Source organism: Tauraco erythrolophus, chromosome 4 (assembly GCF_009769465.1).
Source record: "Tauraco erythrolophus isolate bTauEry1 chromosome 4, bTauEry1.pri, whole genome shotgun sequence".
Taxonomy (NCBI): domain Eukaryota; kingdom Metazoa; phylum Chordata; class Aves; order Musophagiformes; family Musophagidae; genus Tauraco; species Tauraco erythrolophus.
The window spans coordinates 34614224-34632474 of NC_141468.1; the positions used below are offsets into that span (position 1 = coordinate 34614224).

General features: G+C 43.1%; 1 protein-coding gene across 1 annotated transcript in view; it reads right to left on the reverse strand.

The window, feature by feature from the left end:
- Positions 1-6788, reverse strand: part of GXYLT1 (glucoside xylosyltransferase 1) — a 33669-nt gene extending 26881 nt beyond the window's left edge. The window contains exon 1 of the mRNA XM_086610141.1: positions 6589-6788. Within this exon, the coding sequence (XP_086466267.1) occupies positions 6589-6788 (200 nt within the window). The remainder of the gene's footprint in view (positions 1-6588) is intronic.
- Between the last annotated feature and the right edge of the window lie 11463 nt (positions 6789-18251).

Sequence of the window (18251 nt, forward strand, 5' to 3'; positions counted from 1 at the left end):
CCAGGGAGATTGACTGTATGCATTCATCAAACAAGTACAGTCACTGTTACCTGAGCAAGGTTACTAGTCAGACAGGAATAGTCGCCTTCAGCATCAGGGAGGGACATTTTGCTCTCATCTATTATAGGTGATGTGAGTAAAGCCAGTCACCACAAACCGAAACCAGAAAACAACATCAGGTGAAGGAAAGCCAGCAATCTACCACAGGCATATGCAGCACTCTGACCCAGCCCCAGTGCAGGACAGCAGTCAGCCCATGGGCCAGGCAGAAGTTCTGCCAGATGAGACAACAGGAGAGGCTCTCCAGACCACCTTACCGACTGTCTACAGCGGTCACTGCCTGCAGGGGTGTGGGGCTTGTGAGATCAAGGTGGACTGAGGAGGAATGAGAATGCAAAAACGCAGAGAAGATAAGAAGGTCCAGTCACAGGTAAACAGGCTTCCAGTCAGTACAATTGGCCATGTTGTGTGCCTGATCACCTGTCTCCTTATTAAACTCAATTTCTATTTTCCTGGGTGGATGGGGCTCCATTCCACATATATGTGTGCACAGATGTCCAAGTGCCAGCAAATGGTTGCTGTAGATCATAGAGGCCCAGGAGCCTGTAGTACCAGAAACTGGAGAAACACATGGGTGTACACGTTGGCACACGTAATCACTAGTAAGTATCAAACCAGAGTGGCCCACAAGTAAAGCGAGAGGCTTGGGAGCCAGGTATCCAACAGGCCATACAGCTGGGCCAGGTTCTGCAGGATCAGAGGGACTGAGCTACTGAAAGAACTTCTCTTAACCTAGAGAGACTAGGGTTTGAGGGACGGCTACTGGGATCAGAAGGTCCAAGCCAGCCACCAGAGAGGCCTTGGGGTTTGAGGGCTGCCTACTGTTAAGGCCATATGTGTGGACCAGCTATCCAAAAGACCTATTCACCTAAGGCAATCCTGTGGTCAGCTGCCACACGGGCTAAGGCCAGTAACTGGAAGTATCCATAGTGTATGCATCTGTGCATGTGTGTGCATGTCTAAGAAGGTCTGAGTACCAGCAACTGAAGTGGGGCTGCAAGCCTCGTGGACTTGCATGCCCAGGACAGCAACAGGGGAGACCAGAGGATCAGGAGCCAGTCCTGGATAGACTGTCTAAGGCCAGTTACTGAAGGGATCCACACTGTATGCATTAATATATTTTTCACTAAAAGCCCTTCACCCTGATCAGCCAGAGAAGGGAACAGTATCAAGCCACTTGTTTTGCTTTTGGTTGTGCAAGAGCTGTTTTCTCTGTGTTGACCTCCATGGCCAGCCATGTACACATGCACTGTGGGCATGTATAGCCACTGGGAATAAACGCTTAGCTTTGCTGCTAGCTGGACCCAGGGACATGCAACTGCAGCAGCCTCACCTCCATCGCACTACTGAGCTGGACAACTCCTAACATCAAAAATCTAAAAGCAAAGAAATATAAGGTTTTAAAAACCACTGGTATGATAGATAAACTTTCTCAAAGATCTCTTTGCCAGTTCAAGGTATCTCTCTCCCTTTTATTAAGGAGAGATAATTGAGTTTCAGCACAACTGGACAGTAAAAATTTTAGTCTTGCAGACATAGCAAAGGTGTCTATATTGTGATCTGAAAAGAAGAATTCTTTTCAAGATTAAAGGACAATTTTAAATTTGTGTGCAAAATACATAGCAATGCACACGTCGCATTCACAAAGACTGAGGCCCTGTGCTCAAGCAAGTCAAGTTTTAACTGTAAGGAATCCTCCAACAATCAGTAGTAAAAAACAGTCTTTTTGTTAAGCACACTGGTGGGCTTACTGTTAATGGAGATCATAGCTTTCAAGTATCCTTTTCAGTCCCTGTGGCATCTTTTATATTCCTGTAGCTTCACAGCAAATTTAGCAGTGTGTTCAAATGGTGAGGGTTGCAGTCAACTAGCCAGAGTCATGACTACTGCCTTCCTGTTAATACTGCATTAACAATCCAAGTCTAATCAACTGCGAGAACCAACTGAAAAAGCCAGACTGGCGTGTCTCCACAACGGGCAGCAAAACAGGAAGGATGCATTTTTTAGTTCCTTCCTTCTTATAATCACAGGAGTAAAAACTTGGGAAAAGATGCGCAATTCAACTCCCAAAGGCTCTGAGAATTTCTGATTCTCCTGAATAGCTTTCCCTGAAGGTTTGCAGCAAGGTCACAAATTTGTTACAATGTATTTTGTCAGAGAAGCAATGGCTTTATTAGATAGGAGGCAGCAGATGTAATGTTAAATGTGTGACACTGGACAAACTTTTAACTGGAAAAATCTTGATAATGTTTCATTAATTTACAACATTTCTATGCAAAATAGCATTTGCTAGTGAATTTAACCGCTTGACAAATTGAACAGATTCTTTTTTAAATGAAGTTTCAACTTAAAATTGTTCAATGTTTCACCCTTTTAAAAAGTTTTACTCATATTCTGAAATGCTTAGACAGTTTCTAGACCAATTTCTTGAGGCACAGGAGTAGCTGAGAAGCGTTCTGGTGAAATTGCTGTTTAAGATCTGACACAGACGAAAGCAGCCGCGCATAGTGCAAGGAAAGAAGTACCTACCTATTCCAACCACCCTCCTCTGCTGTCTAAGCTTGTGGGCATACGTCTTACATCTTTCTGTGCACTATAACCCTCTTAACTCTCCTTTTGACAGGACAGCTAAGAGAGCGAGACAGATACAGACAGATATCAGTGTCACACATAACAAACCAGTATGGCTGGCTGCATGAAAATGCTAAACTACAGCATAATGGAAAAATATTCAATTTTAATAGGGTCAAATTCATTGACCTCACTGAATTCATGGAACCGACGACAGACTGATTCCTGCTCTACTACTCAAACTTGCCATTAGGATAGCACTGAATAGAAAGATGAACATTATCTGCCTATAATTGAAGTGGCAAAATTGATAAAATTAACTGAAGATTCACTTCACATAAGCACAGTCTGCTAATTAACTGATCTGAAAGCATGTGGAGAAAGACTGACTTCAAAGGATACTCCACAGACAGTAGATCATAGCACTATTAAATGACATATGTGTAGCAAAAACACATTTATTCACTCTATGGGGTTTTTTTTTCATTTTTGACAGCCTTTTTCCTCATCCATAAATCATACTAGCAAAGGAAAAAAGGCTGATTACATATACCAGCTTTTGACTGACTTTGTATCTTCTGGAAGTAGACACTTCGATATTTTCTTTTTTCTTCAAGTTCATACCTGCTGCTCATTTAGCTCTAATGAATAGTACTGACTATTCATTACTACTTTTCTCACTGGAATGAATAATCAGGAGGACAATTTAGCTTCAACATTAATCTTTCTTCACAGCTAAAACCCAACCTTAGGATTTAACTAAAAGTCTTGAAATGTTTTTCAGCTATTTATATCAAGTTTCAGGATACAAGCCTTTAGTTTCTAGTCATCTTGTTCCTCAGGCTACTGTAGCCTTTGAAACAAACAACTCCTTACCGAAGTGATTGCCCAACAAGTTCCTCCAAATTATTATGTTTATTGGAGGATCTTGCCTCAACCTGTAATTCCGGTTTCAATACAGTACTTCCTTTTTAATTAAAGATTTTCTACCTAAAAGCATCATCGCTATTGCAAAATTCTTCCAGGTGTGGTATTCTGAAGCTTTATTCAAAGCTAGCAGTTTTCATGTTTGCACACTTCTGAGAACCTCCAGAAACCTCGACTCCCCTCCCTCCCACCACAGAGTATGATTGAGCTCTTTCTGCCCTTATGTCACATACTGAACCAGATTATTCAGGAAAAGAAAACCTTTCTTGGCTAAAAAGAGAAGAGGAAATCACTGCTGAGCACGTAAATCTCTTCAGATGGCAGTTACGTCTGCTTTGCCAAACTGTATTTTAAAGATATTGGTGAAAATAGGTGAAGCGACTCATTACTGAAAGCTTCTGTTAATGCATATGAAATGTTAAACTCCAGGAAGGATGAGAAGGTTATCTGAATACAATTGACTCTATAAGGTTATGAACCCTTTAGGGTACTACACAATCACAAGATAGTCGGAAGTGGGCATAAAACAGCCATGTGGCTCTCATGCTCAGTCTCCACTGGAAAAAACAGCTGAAATATAAAAACTGAAAAACAACAACACATTCACCAATATGTGTGTGTCAATTACACAAGAGAACTAAACACAATCTAATACTTGAGAATAATTGAAACACGCATCTAAAGGAACATTCAGTGGGGCTTTAACCGCCACAGGACAGATTTTTCCCTTAAATAAAACCCTTTTAGGGACTGGTCTAAGGGACTGACTCGCACCTGAGTTTTGCACACACTGTTTGAACAAACATCATATAAACTTCAATAATTTACAACAAGATGATATTAATCTTGAGTCTTCAGTTTGACAGCAGCTTATAGGTAAAGAATTCCCATACAGGTGTCAATAGACACTGATTTTGCAAGGAGATACGCCTCCGTGAAACTGTATGCACAGGAATTATTTGCAGCACTTAAGACCTTTGGAAAAATAACTTTCTCAGGTTGTAAAGCTGTTCCACATTGCATCACAGGGCAGATTTATATCTCATTTCACCTCACTGCAGCAAGCAAGAAGCTTCTTGCACCTTGTCAGGGTTCTCCCCCACCAGTATCTTTGTCTTAAAAACTACGCTTTAGTGCAAACACTAAAAAAGAAAAAAGTAGAGCTTTTAAGATAAACTTGGTTCTTCTTTTGCTAACCAGAGTATGATGCACCTGAAAGGAATTTCAGCATTTACTGATAGAAATTATTTAATTATCATGTATTACTCAACAGAAGTTTTCTTTATGAAAACTCTGTATTTTCTTTAGTAAAACAAATCACCATACATACGATTTTGTTTCCCTTCACGTTTCTATTTCAAACTGATTCATTAAACTGATGAAATCTTACCTAAAACTGTTAAAAGTTAACTGTTAAAAGTTAACTCTTTTATTCCAGTTATGTTCTTTAAAACTAGTAGATTTCAACTTCTCGCAAGTTTTTAATCATGAAGTAGGAGTGAGGAACAAGCATCCTCACATTTTTTCAAGTCATAATCTGCATTAATCTGCACTAAAACAAAAGCATGGGGAAAAACATTCTCTGAAGTAGTTACACCAGACAAAAGCTGGGTTTCACATTTCAGCTGACTCCACCCCTACCAACTCATAATGCTGTTTCATGATATTTTAAGATGATTAAGCCACAGCTTGTCATCCTGCCATCCTCCACAACTCCTTTGCACCAGCACCAACGCTTTCATAATTACACGACCAGTCAATTCAGAGCGCTGAGCTGGCCAAAACCTAGGTAGTTTTCAGGCAGGTCAGCATGCTGGATCAACTCATTTGTGCGATCGGAGGAGCACAAGCAGTATAAGGCAGGGGAGTGCCAGGGCATGTGCAGCATTGGGAAGGAGGGACAGTCACCAAACCACTGAACTTACATCACTTTAAACTGCTGTGGAATCTAAGCAGATTTAGAGATAGGCTGGCTCAGAAAGGCCTGGTCCTTATTTCTCCTCCAGCTTTAGCAACAGATTTCTTGTCACTCCTCTTTTCCTGGCATTAGCATTCTAGTAGCCACAGGCGTCCACCTGTTCACATCATGAAACTAATCTAAAGGAAAACTAGTATTTTTTTTCATTCCATAATCTCAGTCACCACTTGACCACATAAAAATTTCTGCTGACAGGAGGCAGGCAACAGAAATACGCGGCTCTGCAGAGCGTGAGCAGCTCAGATTTACACCACTTGAACTGTGGAACTGATCTCACAGTTCCCTGTGAGAAGACTGGCTTCATTAAAGTACCCCACAGCAAGTAGTTTTGTTTAAATAAAGTTATATCTGATAACCATAAAGCTACCAAGTTGCAGAACTGAGCAGCACCCTGAAAGTGTCTCAGCTGGAAAGAAGAAAACGCGCCCTCCCCGCTTACGTGCCGTGCCCCAAGAGGGAAGCAGCCTGACTCAGCGCAGGGCGGCTGAAGGCGGCGGGCCGGCTCCCGCCGCAGGACGCCAGCTCCCTCCCGCTTCGGTGCCGCCCGGCCTCGCAGCGCACACGCCCGCGAAGGGGGCACGGCCCGCGGGCAGCGCAGCCCCGGGACCGGCTTCAGCCCCCGCTGGCCCCGCAGTGGCTCCCGCCCGCCGGCCCGCCACGCCACTTTTTAAAGTTCTCCGTTTGTTTATTTTTAATGCTTTCTCAGCCTCCGTTCCGCGGTAACCGCCCCGCCGGATACCGGAGCTGCTCGGGAGGGAGCACACAGCGACGCCGCCGGCCCCGCTCCCTCCCAAAGCACTTTCCCGGCCTCGCGACGGCAGCCTCGCCTCCGCCACACCGCCCAAGCCGAGCGGCCGCACCGAGCAGCCGGGGGCGGCCGTGGGGGTCGAGGGCGGGCGCTGAGCCCCGCTCCGCCCGCCGGAGGGCGGCCGGCGCGCTCCCGCGCCTCCTTGGCCCTCCCCGCAGGAATGCGGGGGGAACCATCGTCCGTCCGCCCGCCCGCACCCGCGCCCCCGCCTCCCCCTCCCAGCCCCGGCCCCCGCGCCCCGTACCTGCCGGCCCCCGCCTCGCCTCGGCCCGCGCTCCCCGCCGCCCGGCCGCCGCCTGCCTGCCCGGCGGGGTCTCGGGCCTGCCGCTCCCGGCCGTCGCCGGGCTCCTGCTCCAGGGAGAGGGCCAGCTGGCTGAAGCCGTAGAGCAGCGAGCAGACGCCGCAGCCCAGGCACAGCAGCGCCACCCGCTCGAACCGCCGCATCCTTCCGCGCCGGCCCCGGCAGCAGCGCCAGGCGGCGGCCGGGGCCCAACCGGCAGCGCGAGCCCGAACGGACGCGGCGGCGGCGGCGCGAGCCCCGGCATGCGATGGGCGGGGCCGAGGGGGGGCGGGGCCGAGAGGGGCGGGGCGAGCCCGGAGGGAGCCCGGTGCCGCCGGCGGGGCAGGGCGGGGCCTGCGGCCGGGCCGTGGCGGCTCGGAGCCGCCGTTTAATTGCCCCGAACGTGAAAAAAGCTGGAAATGCCCCTTCGCCGCTGCGAATAGCCCGTGGGGCGCCCCTCGTCTCCCTCTCCTCTCGCCGGCGGGGCCGTGAGAAGCTGCTCCCCTCCGCCGGGACCCCTCGGGTCAGCCGGGGCTCGCCGCCCACTCAGGCCTCTGGAAAACGCGTCCCTGGGAAGAATTCGGGAGAAGAAACATCCCAGGGAGATGCAGCAACCAGTCTTGTCGAACCAGGAGTCGGCAGGCTCAGCACACAGGCTCGAGTCTCACCTTGGCTTCGTTAAGGGCAAAAGTGAGGGTAAAGTCCCCCGAAAATGACATTTTTCCCCCCACACTCAATGTTTCTGTTGCAGTATCTTCGACTTTCCCATGTAAAAGCTTCACAACTGCCTTTTCACAAGGATATTCCCTCATGTTCCTTAGGCAGCTGGGGTTGCACAGGTGTCCGTTCTCCTTGTAGAAACACAACCGGAGCGCGCAAATCAATTTGGACTCCAGCCCCCTTCCCTGCTCCGGGCTCGGCACGCAGGGCCCTGGGGAGTGGGTCCCAGTGGGGCATTGTGCCGGGCGGGTGCTGGTCTGGAGGAGTCCGGTGACCGGGGCCTGAAGGATGCATTTGTGGCCACTAGCAAAGACAGAGTTATCTGGGCTCACCAAGTCGTGTTTCTGGAGAACAAGAAGTAGGTCTGGGAAGCAGCACGCAGGGGAGAAGAAATAATAGGTGTGTGTCCTGCTAGACAGGGAATGTTGGTTGGGTTTCAGCTGAATTCCATTAAGTGTCACATCCCCTCTCTCTGGCACAGTCTGCTGAGCGAAGGCCCAATGGCCTAACCCGCTATCGCCAAGGTAAGTGTTTTAAAGCCATCAGTCAGTGCTTCTCCCTCGGCTCCTGACATTGTTTTTTTTTAAAAAAAGACAAATTTGAAATAATTCTGCTTGCTTTTTTGTCCTTACAGTGCATTTGGCTCACATTTTCTCTAAGGACTGGAAACATCCTCTTTGAAAATAAGCAATGTTATCCCCACTTAATCACATGAATTCAGGACCCTGAATTTTAAGAAAAATGCCACTATGATTTACAATAAAGCTTAAAAAATAGTTCTATTGTAGATTCTGGGGCTTGAGTGTGTATGTCGTATGTGAATGCCCATAAAACCTGAGCTGTAGCTTACTGCTGCTCTTGGCTCTGTTTAAAAGAAGGGGGAAAGCAGAATGCCAGCTGGAAACTCTAGTAGCTGGAAGAGAAGTAATGACAAAATTGTCCTGCCAAAATTGTTCATCACCTCTTCCTCAAAACAAAAGTAGAAGTGAGGAAAAAGGTGCCCCTCAGAAATACTGGATACTCAGCTATGTTTGCAGAAAACTGAGAAAAGAATTAGAATCCAAGAGAAGTAAGGAACTGGGGAGGATGAGGAGCAATGATGAGAATTCGGGGCCAAAGATGGCAAGGTGATGATGGGAAGAGTCATAGATGAAATGGGGGAGGATTTGTAAAGAGGACTCTAGAAATAATTTGCTTAGTGAAGTAAGGGAAATTAATGTCTGAGTTACATGTGCTGGCATGCATCACAGAAAGAAGCAGCTCTGAAAGTGCCACTCAAGGTCTTAGCTGGGCTTTGCGCCCCTCTGTCTTCTGTTCCTCTGTGCTCTCTGTCACAACGAATGAACCCACCGCTCTGCCAGTGTCCTGGTTTTAGCTGGGACAGAGTTAGCTCTTCTTTTTAGCAGCTAGAAGAGCTCAGTGTTTTGGTTTTACTCAGAGGCTCGCTCTGAGAAGAATGCTGATAGCAAGCTGATGTTTGTGGTTGGAAGTGAGACTCCAAGGACTTTTCAGTGTGCCGTGTTCTGGCTGGAGTGCAGAAGCACGGCGGGATAAGGGGGAGCATAGCCGGGACAAGGGGGACACGATTCCCCTTGTGATTTGTGGTGGAACTTAAGACTGAGGGCCAAATTGGCCAGTTAGCATTCCATATCATGCAGCGTCATGCCCAGTATAAAAGTGAGGGTCAGCCGGACAGAAGGGCTTTTCGCGCTTTGGCTCTTTCGCCGCTTTTGCTCTTTTGTGCTCCTGCGCTTTTGCTCTATTGCCTTTTTTTTCTCTCTCTTCCAGTACTCCCACTCTCAGAGTACTATCTCTCTCCTCACCTCTCTATTTTGGGGCCTTGCGTTCATCCGGGATTGCAGCTTTGGGACGAGACAGGCTGCGGATAAGAGGGGGTGGTGAGCATCTACCCTGTGTATTAAATCATCTGTATTAAATTGTTCTTATCTCAACCCATGTGTTTCCCATTTCTCCTTTAATTCTCTCCCTCGTCCCTGGGGATGGGGGAGGGTGAGTGAGCGACTGTGTAGGGTTTGGTTGCCAGAGTGGCCTAACCCACGACAGCCAGCTTTCCTGAGTTTGTGTTTGCTTTCAAAACCCAGCTTATTGCTCTCATTGCATATCTGCCTGGAAACCTGTGTCATGAATTTGCTCACTGTCCCATTTCACAACCTCTTGCATATGCTATCAAGTCCCTGTGGTAGGGAATAAGTAATATAGCGATATGAGTGTCAGAGCGAAGAGACACAATAGAGTATTCACTGACAGTGAGCACAAAAGTGAAGACCAGTTAGTCCCTACTGAAGTGCGACAGTTGCCTTTTGTATTGAAGAGTGTTCCAGTCAGCGAAAATGAGGTCTGAAGGGTGTTAGAGAGGGATCAAGAATGAATGTGGCAGCTGGGCAGCAATAATGATTTCATGCTTCAGAAGAAGGAAGTATACTCTTGTACAAGAAAAGAAGAAATCAGGAGATGACATAGGGAGAAAAAAATATGGTTTGGAATATCAAACATACCATTTCCCAAATAGGAATTCACAGCATTCTCTTCATTCAAGTGCTGTCCAACAATGCCTGAATAATTAATGAGTGAGAATGTACCTGCAGTGCTCTAGAAATATATCTGAGGCAAGGTCAGAGAGAAAGTTAGTATCTTTTTTTAAGGTATCTGATGCGATTGGGGAGAAAAAAAAAAACACAGATAAACTTACACACACATACACAGGCCTTTTTTCACACTGCAAAAATCTGTTCATTTATAGCTATCAGTTAGGATAGGTAAAATGCTTCTCACTAGAAACTCGGCTTTGTGAATAACAAAGATAAGCAAAAGTGACTGAAATGTCGTACCTAGGTTGTATCACTGAGAAAAAACACTATCAGATGGTTTCCAGTTAGCTAATTCAGCATTTAAAATTCTTTAAAGGCAAATAATTATGTATCTTTATTATTCACCATAAACAGTTAACGAACAGTATGTAACATTTTATGCTGTAACATTTGCTAGTCTTTGATAAACTTAAAACATAAAGAGGTATAATTAGATGCACCTTTCAATAGATGCAAGGTTCTCTCCATTTATTACCGATTTTAATTCCTGAAATCCTTTCCTTGACTGGAATTTAGTTACTTTTACTGGTAACTCTTGTATCTTTAGGATTCAATTCTATTTACTATGTCCAGAAAATAACTGAAATCCGGAAAACAGTAATCTTAGTGAACTACAGATGTTAAACAAGTAGTTAGGATAACTGATTTTTCAAAAGAATCAGCATCTTATACTTCTGCAAGTGTGTTCAAGGGTCATAAGAGCAGTTACTGCATGCCAGAAAATGAAACCAAACTTCTAACAACTCATTAGATCAAGAGATAGATCAGAACAACTGACACAAAAGAATATTCACAATTATGGAAGGAGATTATCTGATGCAACAGAGAGAACAAAGCAAGAAATCAGTTTCCACTCCAACTTTCTGCTAATTAAAAACCCCAGTCCTAACCAGATGCATTTGTATCATTCCTTCTGGTTTTGCCCTTTCAGGAAGTTAAACCATTAGTTAAGCTGGCAAAGCAGTAAGATTTTGCGCTGACAGATTTGTGTCAATGCTGCCTCGTGTGCAGAGCAGTTGAGGGTTTTTCAAAGGCAAAGACACTTTCTTTGATGTTCACGTGCCCTTCCACACAACCTGCAGTGTCAACGCTTTGCTATGATAGATTGCAAGGTGGGGTGAGCAAGGGGAAACTGCTTTACTACCATGTGTTGTGCACATGCTACCATCAGACTTCTTGGTGCAATGTTCCTTTACTGTTGCCGCCAGGCATCATTTTTCTTTCCTCTCAGTCCATTTTTAAGACAAGGATTTAGTTTGTTACAACTGCCTTCTACTGTTACTATATCTACTCTTCAGATTGCCCTACATCAGCCCCCAATGTTAAAATTGTCAGCAAAAATTCTCAAAATCAATTTTTATGGATGACCAAAATATTATTGCCCTCTCTCATTTCTTCCCTTTTTAGCTCTCATTGTTTTGCATTGTAGTGTGTGTTTAACCTATGTAGACTATAAGCAGGAGTTTAAAATATTTTGCAGTTACTCTTGGTATAGGCAATATACACACCTGAGGAAAATAGTACACAAAATTAAATAAGCTGCAATGTATGCAGTTTGGGAAGTGATGTGATACATTGTAAAAACCCTAGTTTCTTCTAATTTGAATCAATTGTTTCTCATCAACAGTCAATTTACTTCAAAATTTACTTAATGAATCCTCTGGGAACAATTATAAGTTATTAAACAGTAAAGAATAAAAATATTTATATTGTTCCTCTTAAGAAAGTTCAACTTCCATGTCCCAAATAAATAAATAAATAAATAAGCATCTATATGTGTAGACTTGCACAATTTTTAGTGCTTTACTACACTAAAAAAGCAGAAAGAATATGTTGTGGGTTAGGCTGCTCTGGCAACCAAAACCCACACAGTCGCTCACTCACCCTCCCCCACCCCCAGGGATGAGGGAGAGAATCAAAGAAGAAAAAGAAAAGAGACCCGAGGGTTGAGATAAGAACAATTTACTACTACCGCTACCAATATATATATATACAGATATGTACAAGGATAAACATATGCAAACGAGTGATGTACGGTGTAATTGCTCACCACCCCTTGACTGAGGCCCGTCTCTTCCCAAAGCTGCAATCCCGAAACAGATAAATCCCGATACCACAATCCCGGATGAGTGGGAGGCCCAAAATAGAGAGAGAGAGAGAGAGAGAGAGAAAGCACTCAGAGAGTCCGAAAGTGAGAGTCCCGGAAGGGCAAATGCCCTTCTTTCCGACTGACCCTCACTTTTATACTGGGCATGACGCTGCATGATATGGAATGCTAATTGGCCAGTTTGGCCTCAATCCTAAATCCAAGTACAAATTGTAAGGAGAGTCGTGGGCTCCCCGTCCCGGCTATGCTCCCCCCTTATCCTGTTGTGCTCCTGCACACTGGCAAGAACACGGCAGCTGAAAAGTCCTTGAGACCTCAGTGCCAAATACAAACATCAACGCGCTATCAGTGTTCTTCTCAGAGCGAGCCTCTGAGTAAAACCAAAACATGGAGCTCTTCTAGCTGCTAAAAAGAAGAGCTAACTCTGTCCCAGCTGAAACCAGGACAGTATACTTTCTAGGAGCATAAAGAGAATTTTCTTTTTATCTCTTTTTCTGTATTTCTGGGTCAAAACCTTTCTTTTTCTGTGAAGACTTCTAAACATGGAGCTCCAAAACATCAGTCCAAAGGAGATTCTTGGTGTTGGCTTTTGTTTCTTTGCCTCACCTAAAATTCTCCAAGGACCATACCTGGCACAGGTATTTGTGTTTAAAGCACTCCTGGAAGGAGTCAAAGCAAACTCATCTACTTATGCACATACGTACCATGTACAAGAGTATAGAAGTAAGGCAAGCAGGCCTGGCTTTCTGTTTGTTCTCATATAACTATATGTTTAAAAGCCCTTATCATGCCCTGCTGTTGTTTGCTACAGCATCGAGTGCTCCGAGTCCTCTGACACCCAGATCAGGGTCTTTAAGTTTCTACGATACAACACCATTTTTTTCTTACTAACAGTAATCATACACAATAGCAGCTTTGCCTTCTGGCTTGAAAGTTCGATTTTTAAGATGAAGGACATTAACTAATCTGAAATCAATCCTGTAAGGTGTTTTCTACCTTTTCCACTTTACAGTGACAGTGCAGATTCTACACAGTGAATTTAATGCTACTTGTAATAAGTATGCTCATCCTAGTCACTTTTTTGAAGACTCTTAGAAGGAATGCATTAGCTCATGAGATCCTCAGACCACAGGCTGAAAACTACTGCTTTTTTTTTAGTTTATTTTTTGCATATTGGATGTAAAAAATTTATACATTTTATGTATTTATTATTTCCAAGTGCAAAAAAATCCTGCATGGCTAGGAGAGTGAAACTGCAGCTAGCCAACAGCTAAAACAACCAACCAAACAAACAAAACGTTAGATGACAACTGCCAGCTGCCCCTATGAGAGGAAACAGAGGTTTAGGAGAGTTGTCAGGGATGCTGGGAACCATCCAGCAACACAAGCCAGATGATGTGCTGGAGGCAGTGAGCCAGGAAGCCAGTTGCCCCTATTTCGAAACAGCAGCGTAACCCGGAAAAAAATGACAGACAGTTGATCATTCAGTAAGGAGAGGTTTTGGAAAGCAGTCAGTCAGTCAAACCAGGTGAAGAGTTGATTCACTTTGTCAGTTTCTAGCAAGCCCACTTGCTAATTTACTTTTTTATTGTGTTTATCTGTGCTCTGCTTTTGCTCTGTTTGTGCTTTTTTAATGTTGTAAACCAATGCAGAGACCTACCTATTGAGGACAGAGAAAGGAAGTCCTAACGTTCATCTCTCCATGTCCTTCTCTCTAGAGGTTGCTTTCTTTGCATAATTACTAATTCAAAAACAAGATTAGAGCAGTCAAAAGTGCTAGCTGTTAAAAGAATTTAGTGCTTGAATTATCAGGAAGAAGAGGTCAGACATTAATACTTTCTTTCGTACTGACTGCCCCTTTTAAAACTGAATAGAACAGCCACATAACAGGCTTGGGTATCTGATATCCTTGGTCAACGGTCTTGGTCACGTCTGAAGTTCACAGCAGTAATTACAGTGAACAGTCAGCTTACCCTGCACAGTCCTGTGCCACTCCCTGGTGCATGCAGACATCATACTGATTTATCTAAGATGTCTTTAGAACTGTGTTCTCAAACTATTCCACTGCATGAGTGGCAGCAGTGGTGGTGTCGCACCAAACTTTGAGCCTGAAACATCTAAGATACCTTCCAGCACTGCTGACTCATGATTGCACTTATGCATTACTCAGCCTTCTTTCACTCATCTTTTATCTGTAGCTTTAGAAAGATTTATTATTTTTTTACTCTTTTATTTTCTTTCAGGTCAAGAAAGGGTAAAGTAAAATTGGACACTGTCCTAAGCTATCTCCAGGCACCAGGCTGTAGTGGAATGCTGCGATCTCCCATGGCTGGCAAAAGATTTGTATGGAATTTAAGAAATTTGTTTTGATCTTCAGACCCGTAATTGTGTAGCAGACTTACCAAACAGTCAACAGAGGAAAGAAATTAATAGAAGGGTGATAGAAAGTCTTTACAACTTGCTCTCCTCTTTGAATGCCTTCTATTCTTCTAAAATAGACGAGTAAGTAGACTAAATTAGACTTCCTTAATTAGTGACAACAGTCTCATTCTGATATCTGATGCCAATGTAGTCCCATACAAGTCAGTATTTCTGCTAGTACCAAACTTGGTAGTCATGTTAACGGTTTGCTGCCACTCGCTGCCTGCACTTTGGGATCTATGCCCAACACTTAAAAAAAGCTTTCTGCACCTGCGGATGTATCAGCCTCACACCTTGCCTCCTTGGAGCAAGGATAAGTTTACGTACTCATGGCCAACACTTCAGTCACCTGCTACACAGAAGGGAAACTCCAACGGCCTTCACAATGGAACCAGCTTCTTTCAAGAGTGCCTGGTAGGATCTTAGCCCCACACTGCAAGGCAATGCAAACGACAAACAATTCACGGAGCTGAACACTGGAACTGTGTGTGGTTTGAAGATAACTTGAGGCAACCCACACAGACCATTTTTTTAGAACCTGCTTTACTAACAAAGGGTAGTTGTATATCCAATGAGATGAAGCCTTAGACAAAGCCACCTTCTTACCTCAGTTGTTGCTTTAATTTGCAAGCATGGATGCTTTCACAGTTTCTTGCCTTGGCAGTAGTACTCCCAGTTCTATCTCAGCTTCCATCACAGCCAAAAGGGGTAATGAATCCCTTGTGCCAATAAATTAGCAGAGGCCTCTTAGCATTTGGAGATCAAATTCCCTAAGTCTGCTGTTTATCCCCAAACTGCCCACTTGTATTTCTTCTCCCTTTTCCTAGACAGTACAAATAACACATTCAGAGAAGGGTTCTGAACAATTTAATAATTTTATTTACAATTTTATTTATCATAACACACCCTAAGCATCACCACTGCTAGTCAAGACTGAATATAGTGCACCCACAATATTTAGTTTTCACCAAAAATAATTTCTCATCAGATTGTTCACAGGAAAGAAGTATTCATTTATTCCTGGGGAAGACATTTCAATATGTGTCACTATTCTGGGCTTCAAACACATCTGCTTACACTCATCTGAAACCAACTGTGTGTTATCAAACAATGTGAAGTAACAATAGAGTTATTCATTTTTAAACATAATGTATCATTAATTGTGTAGTATTTCTTCTGGGAAAATAATATCTTTGCACTGTGATTCCTACTGTTTCTTTACTTCCAGACACTTCCCCTCAGCTTTTCAGCCAAGCTTTCAGAATTTTAAATTGTTTAATAATGTCTTTGAATTGAGGTCAGGAAGAGGTTAGTTTAAGGCAGTGTCCTAATGGGTTACTATACACTTGGCTAAATGCAATGTGTTGTCATCTTTATTTAAAGGAGTACTTAACTGGAATTGAACATAGTCTATCAGACAGAAAATTTGTGGCATCTCATGATGCAAACTGTATTTTCTGACTGCTACACAGAGACCTTTAAAGTCCAGACCAATATACTGGTTATATTTTTCCGAGGGTACCTCTAGAATTTTTATAATAAATCTGTATATATTAAAAAATTACAACCACACACAATCTTTTGTTCACAGAGATGTTTATTTTAGTCTTCAATGTTTGTAGGGAATACGATTTCACTACAAAAGTGTCTCAGAGAAACTCCATTCAAAGTCTAGGCTTAAGAATGAAGGGAAAATATACTTTCAGCTGTACCAGTCCTGAGCAAAGTTTAAAGAAAAAAAAAAAAATCATCTAGAGATAGGAAGCAGCACCAATAAAACCAAAGGGCCTCTTACTGATATCTACTCATGCTTTATTTTCTGCTTGAGAATTGGTAAAAACTTAGGTAGGAAGAATTACTTTATCCGAATGTGGACCCAAGATTCGCAGTCCCAATCTCTCTCCAAATACCATGCATTCTTTTACAGTCAGAGTTCAGGGCCTCAGTTTTACTTTCCATTAAGTAGTCAGGACTGCTAACAGCAAGACTGTGCTCCCATGGTGTAACGTTTTCTCTTACTTAAATTAGTAAATAAATATTTATTTAATATACTACTTTTAATAAATATTTATTTCCTATCAATATCAAGTTCCTGAAAAGTTACATTGTTCTTAGAAGTATACTACTCATAGCAGTTATAAAACTTCTGATAACATCAGGTCTCAAAATAATTCAAGTGGCTTACATTCTGTCTCGTTCTTTCAGTGAAAGGATTTCAAGCCATTGGTAACACTCAGTACTTCATAGTTGGTTTATCCAGGACATTCAGATTCAATCTCACAAAGTAAATACTTCTAAGAGTCAGAACAGAAAAGGCACTTACTCATTTTGGGGAAGACACCTAGCAGGTAAGATTTTTATTTTCAAAATAACAAGCCCTTTTTCTGACAATAAAATCCTTAAAAACTACTGTTGGATAAACCTAAACTCTATGAATAAAACCAACTAAGGTACCCCTTCCCAAGAAAGGTCATACTGTCCTTGATTGAGAAACTGAGAAGTGTGAAAGCATCCAGAAATACTCAGAAGTTTTATTCACTTCTGTGATATTCTAGTAGGCTGTCACAGCTGACTGGAAGAAAAAAAATCTCCTCCGAAGAATGTATGTTTTACAAACTGAAAGCCTCACAAATTTCTGGACTGTTTCTTATTAGGTACTTGTATCAGCAATAAAATATAAGATTATTCTAGTGTGTTATAACCAGGAACATCACCTTGGTTACAACTGATAAGCTGTGACTCCATCCAGAGGAGTAAATATTGTGTCAAACTTCCTTTCAATCAAACCATTGCCTCAGTGATGCTCTGTATAAGGCACTTAGTAAATTTTAAGAGCATCTGACAGTGCTATTGGTAGTTTTGTCTGTGAGGATGCTCTACCAACGCTTCAAGATCAACGGGCTAAGGTGTGGAATAATCACTGAAAACAGCCATATGAGCTACTGGCCACAAAACTCTTTTCAGAAGCCACATCTGTCCTAGTCTGGGTTCTTATTACCCTTTCAACATAAAGTTGTCCAGGAATCAGACCCTTTAAAATTGGGTAGTCTCTAAGCGTACAAAAGGAATCTATTTTGTTCCTGACTAGCTCTATAACCAAAACTACTGCCCTTTCATAAATGACCTGTACCCAAGAGAGAAACGTTCACGGTACTTACTATGAAATTCACAAAAACCTACATCTATCTTTAGGCCAAAAGTCACTGAACCAACAAGTACCAAGAACTACAAAGCAACACACACCTATGAGAAGTGTGGGATGCTGCCTACTTCCAATACAGTACACAGAGAAAGGAATACTAAACACACAAAGAAGCCATTATGTAGTGGCTTTTCTAGGTATTATTCTGAAAATACATTTTCTTTGTTCTTTCCTCCCCTTATCTTATGTCTTTTAGTTGGACTGAGGGCTTTTGAAGGTGTTTGACACTTTAGAAACAGAAGCTACTCAGAATTTCTGTAGGAAAGCTGAGAAAGTGCTCAGTATCTGTGCATGCTCCTCAGGTATCATTCTCCAGCTGGCATCGAGAGTGTTTTCTTGCACCTTTTAAAAAGCCTCCAGGTACTACAAGTTACTTGGCAACATTATGTCTCCATCAGTTGGAAAGCATTTTGCTTATTTTGCCGTGTTTGGAAGCCTCTCAGCAATAGAATCAGACCATTTGCAGAAATGCAGATATGAAGACCAGTAATTGGCATCCCAGAATGCCAGCTACCTCAGCCAGAACGCTTGAATAGTACACGATTGGTGTAAGTTTGCTCAGCAAGAA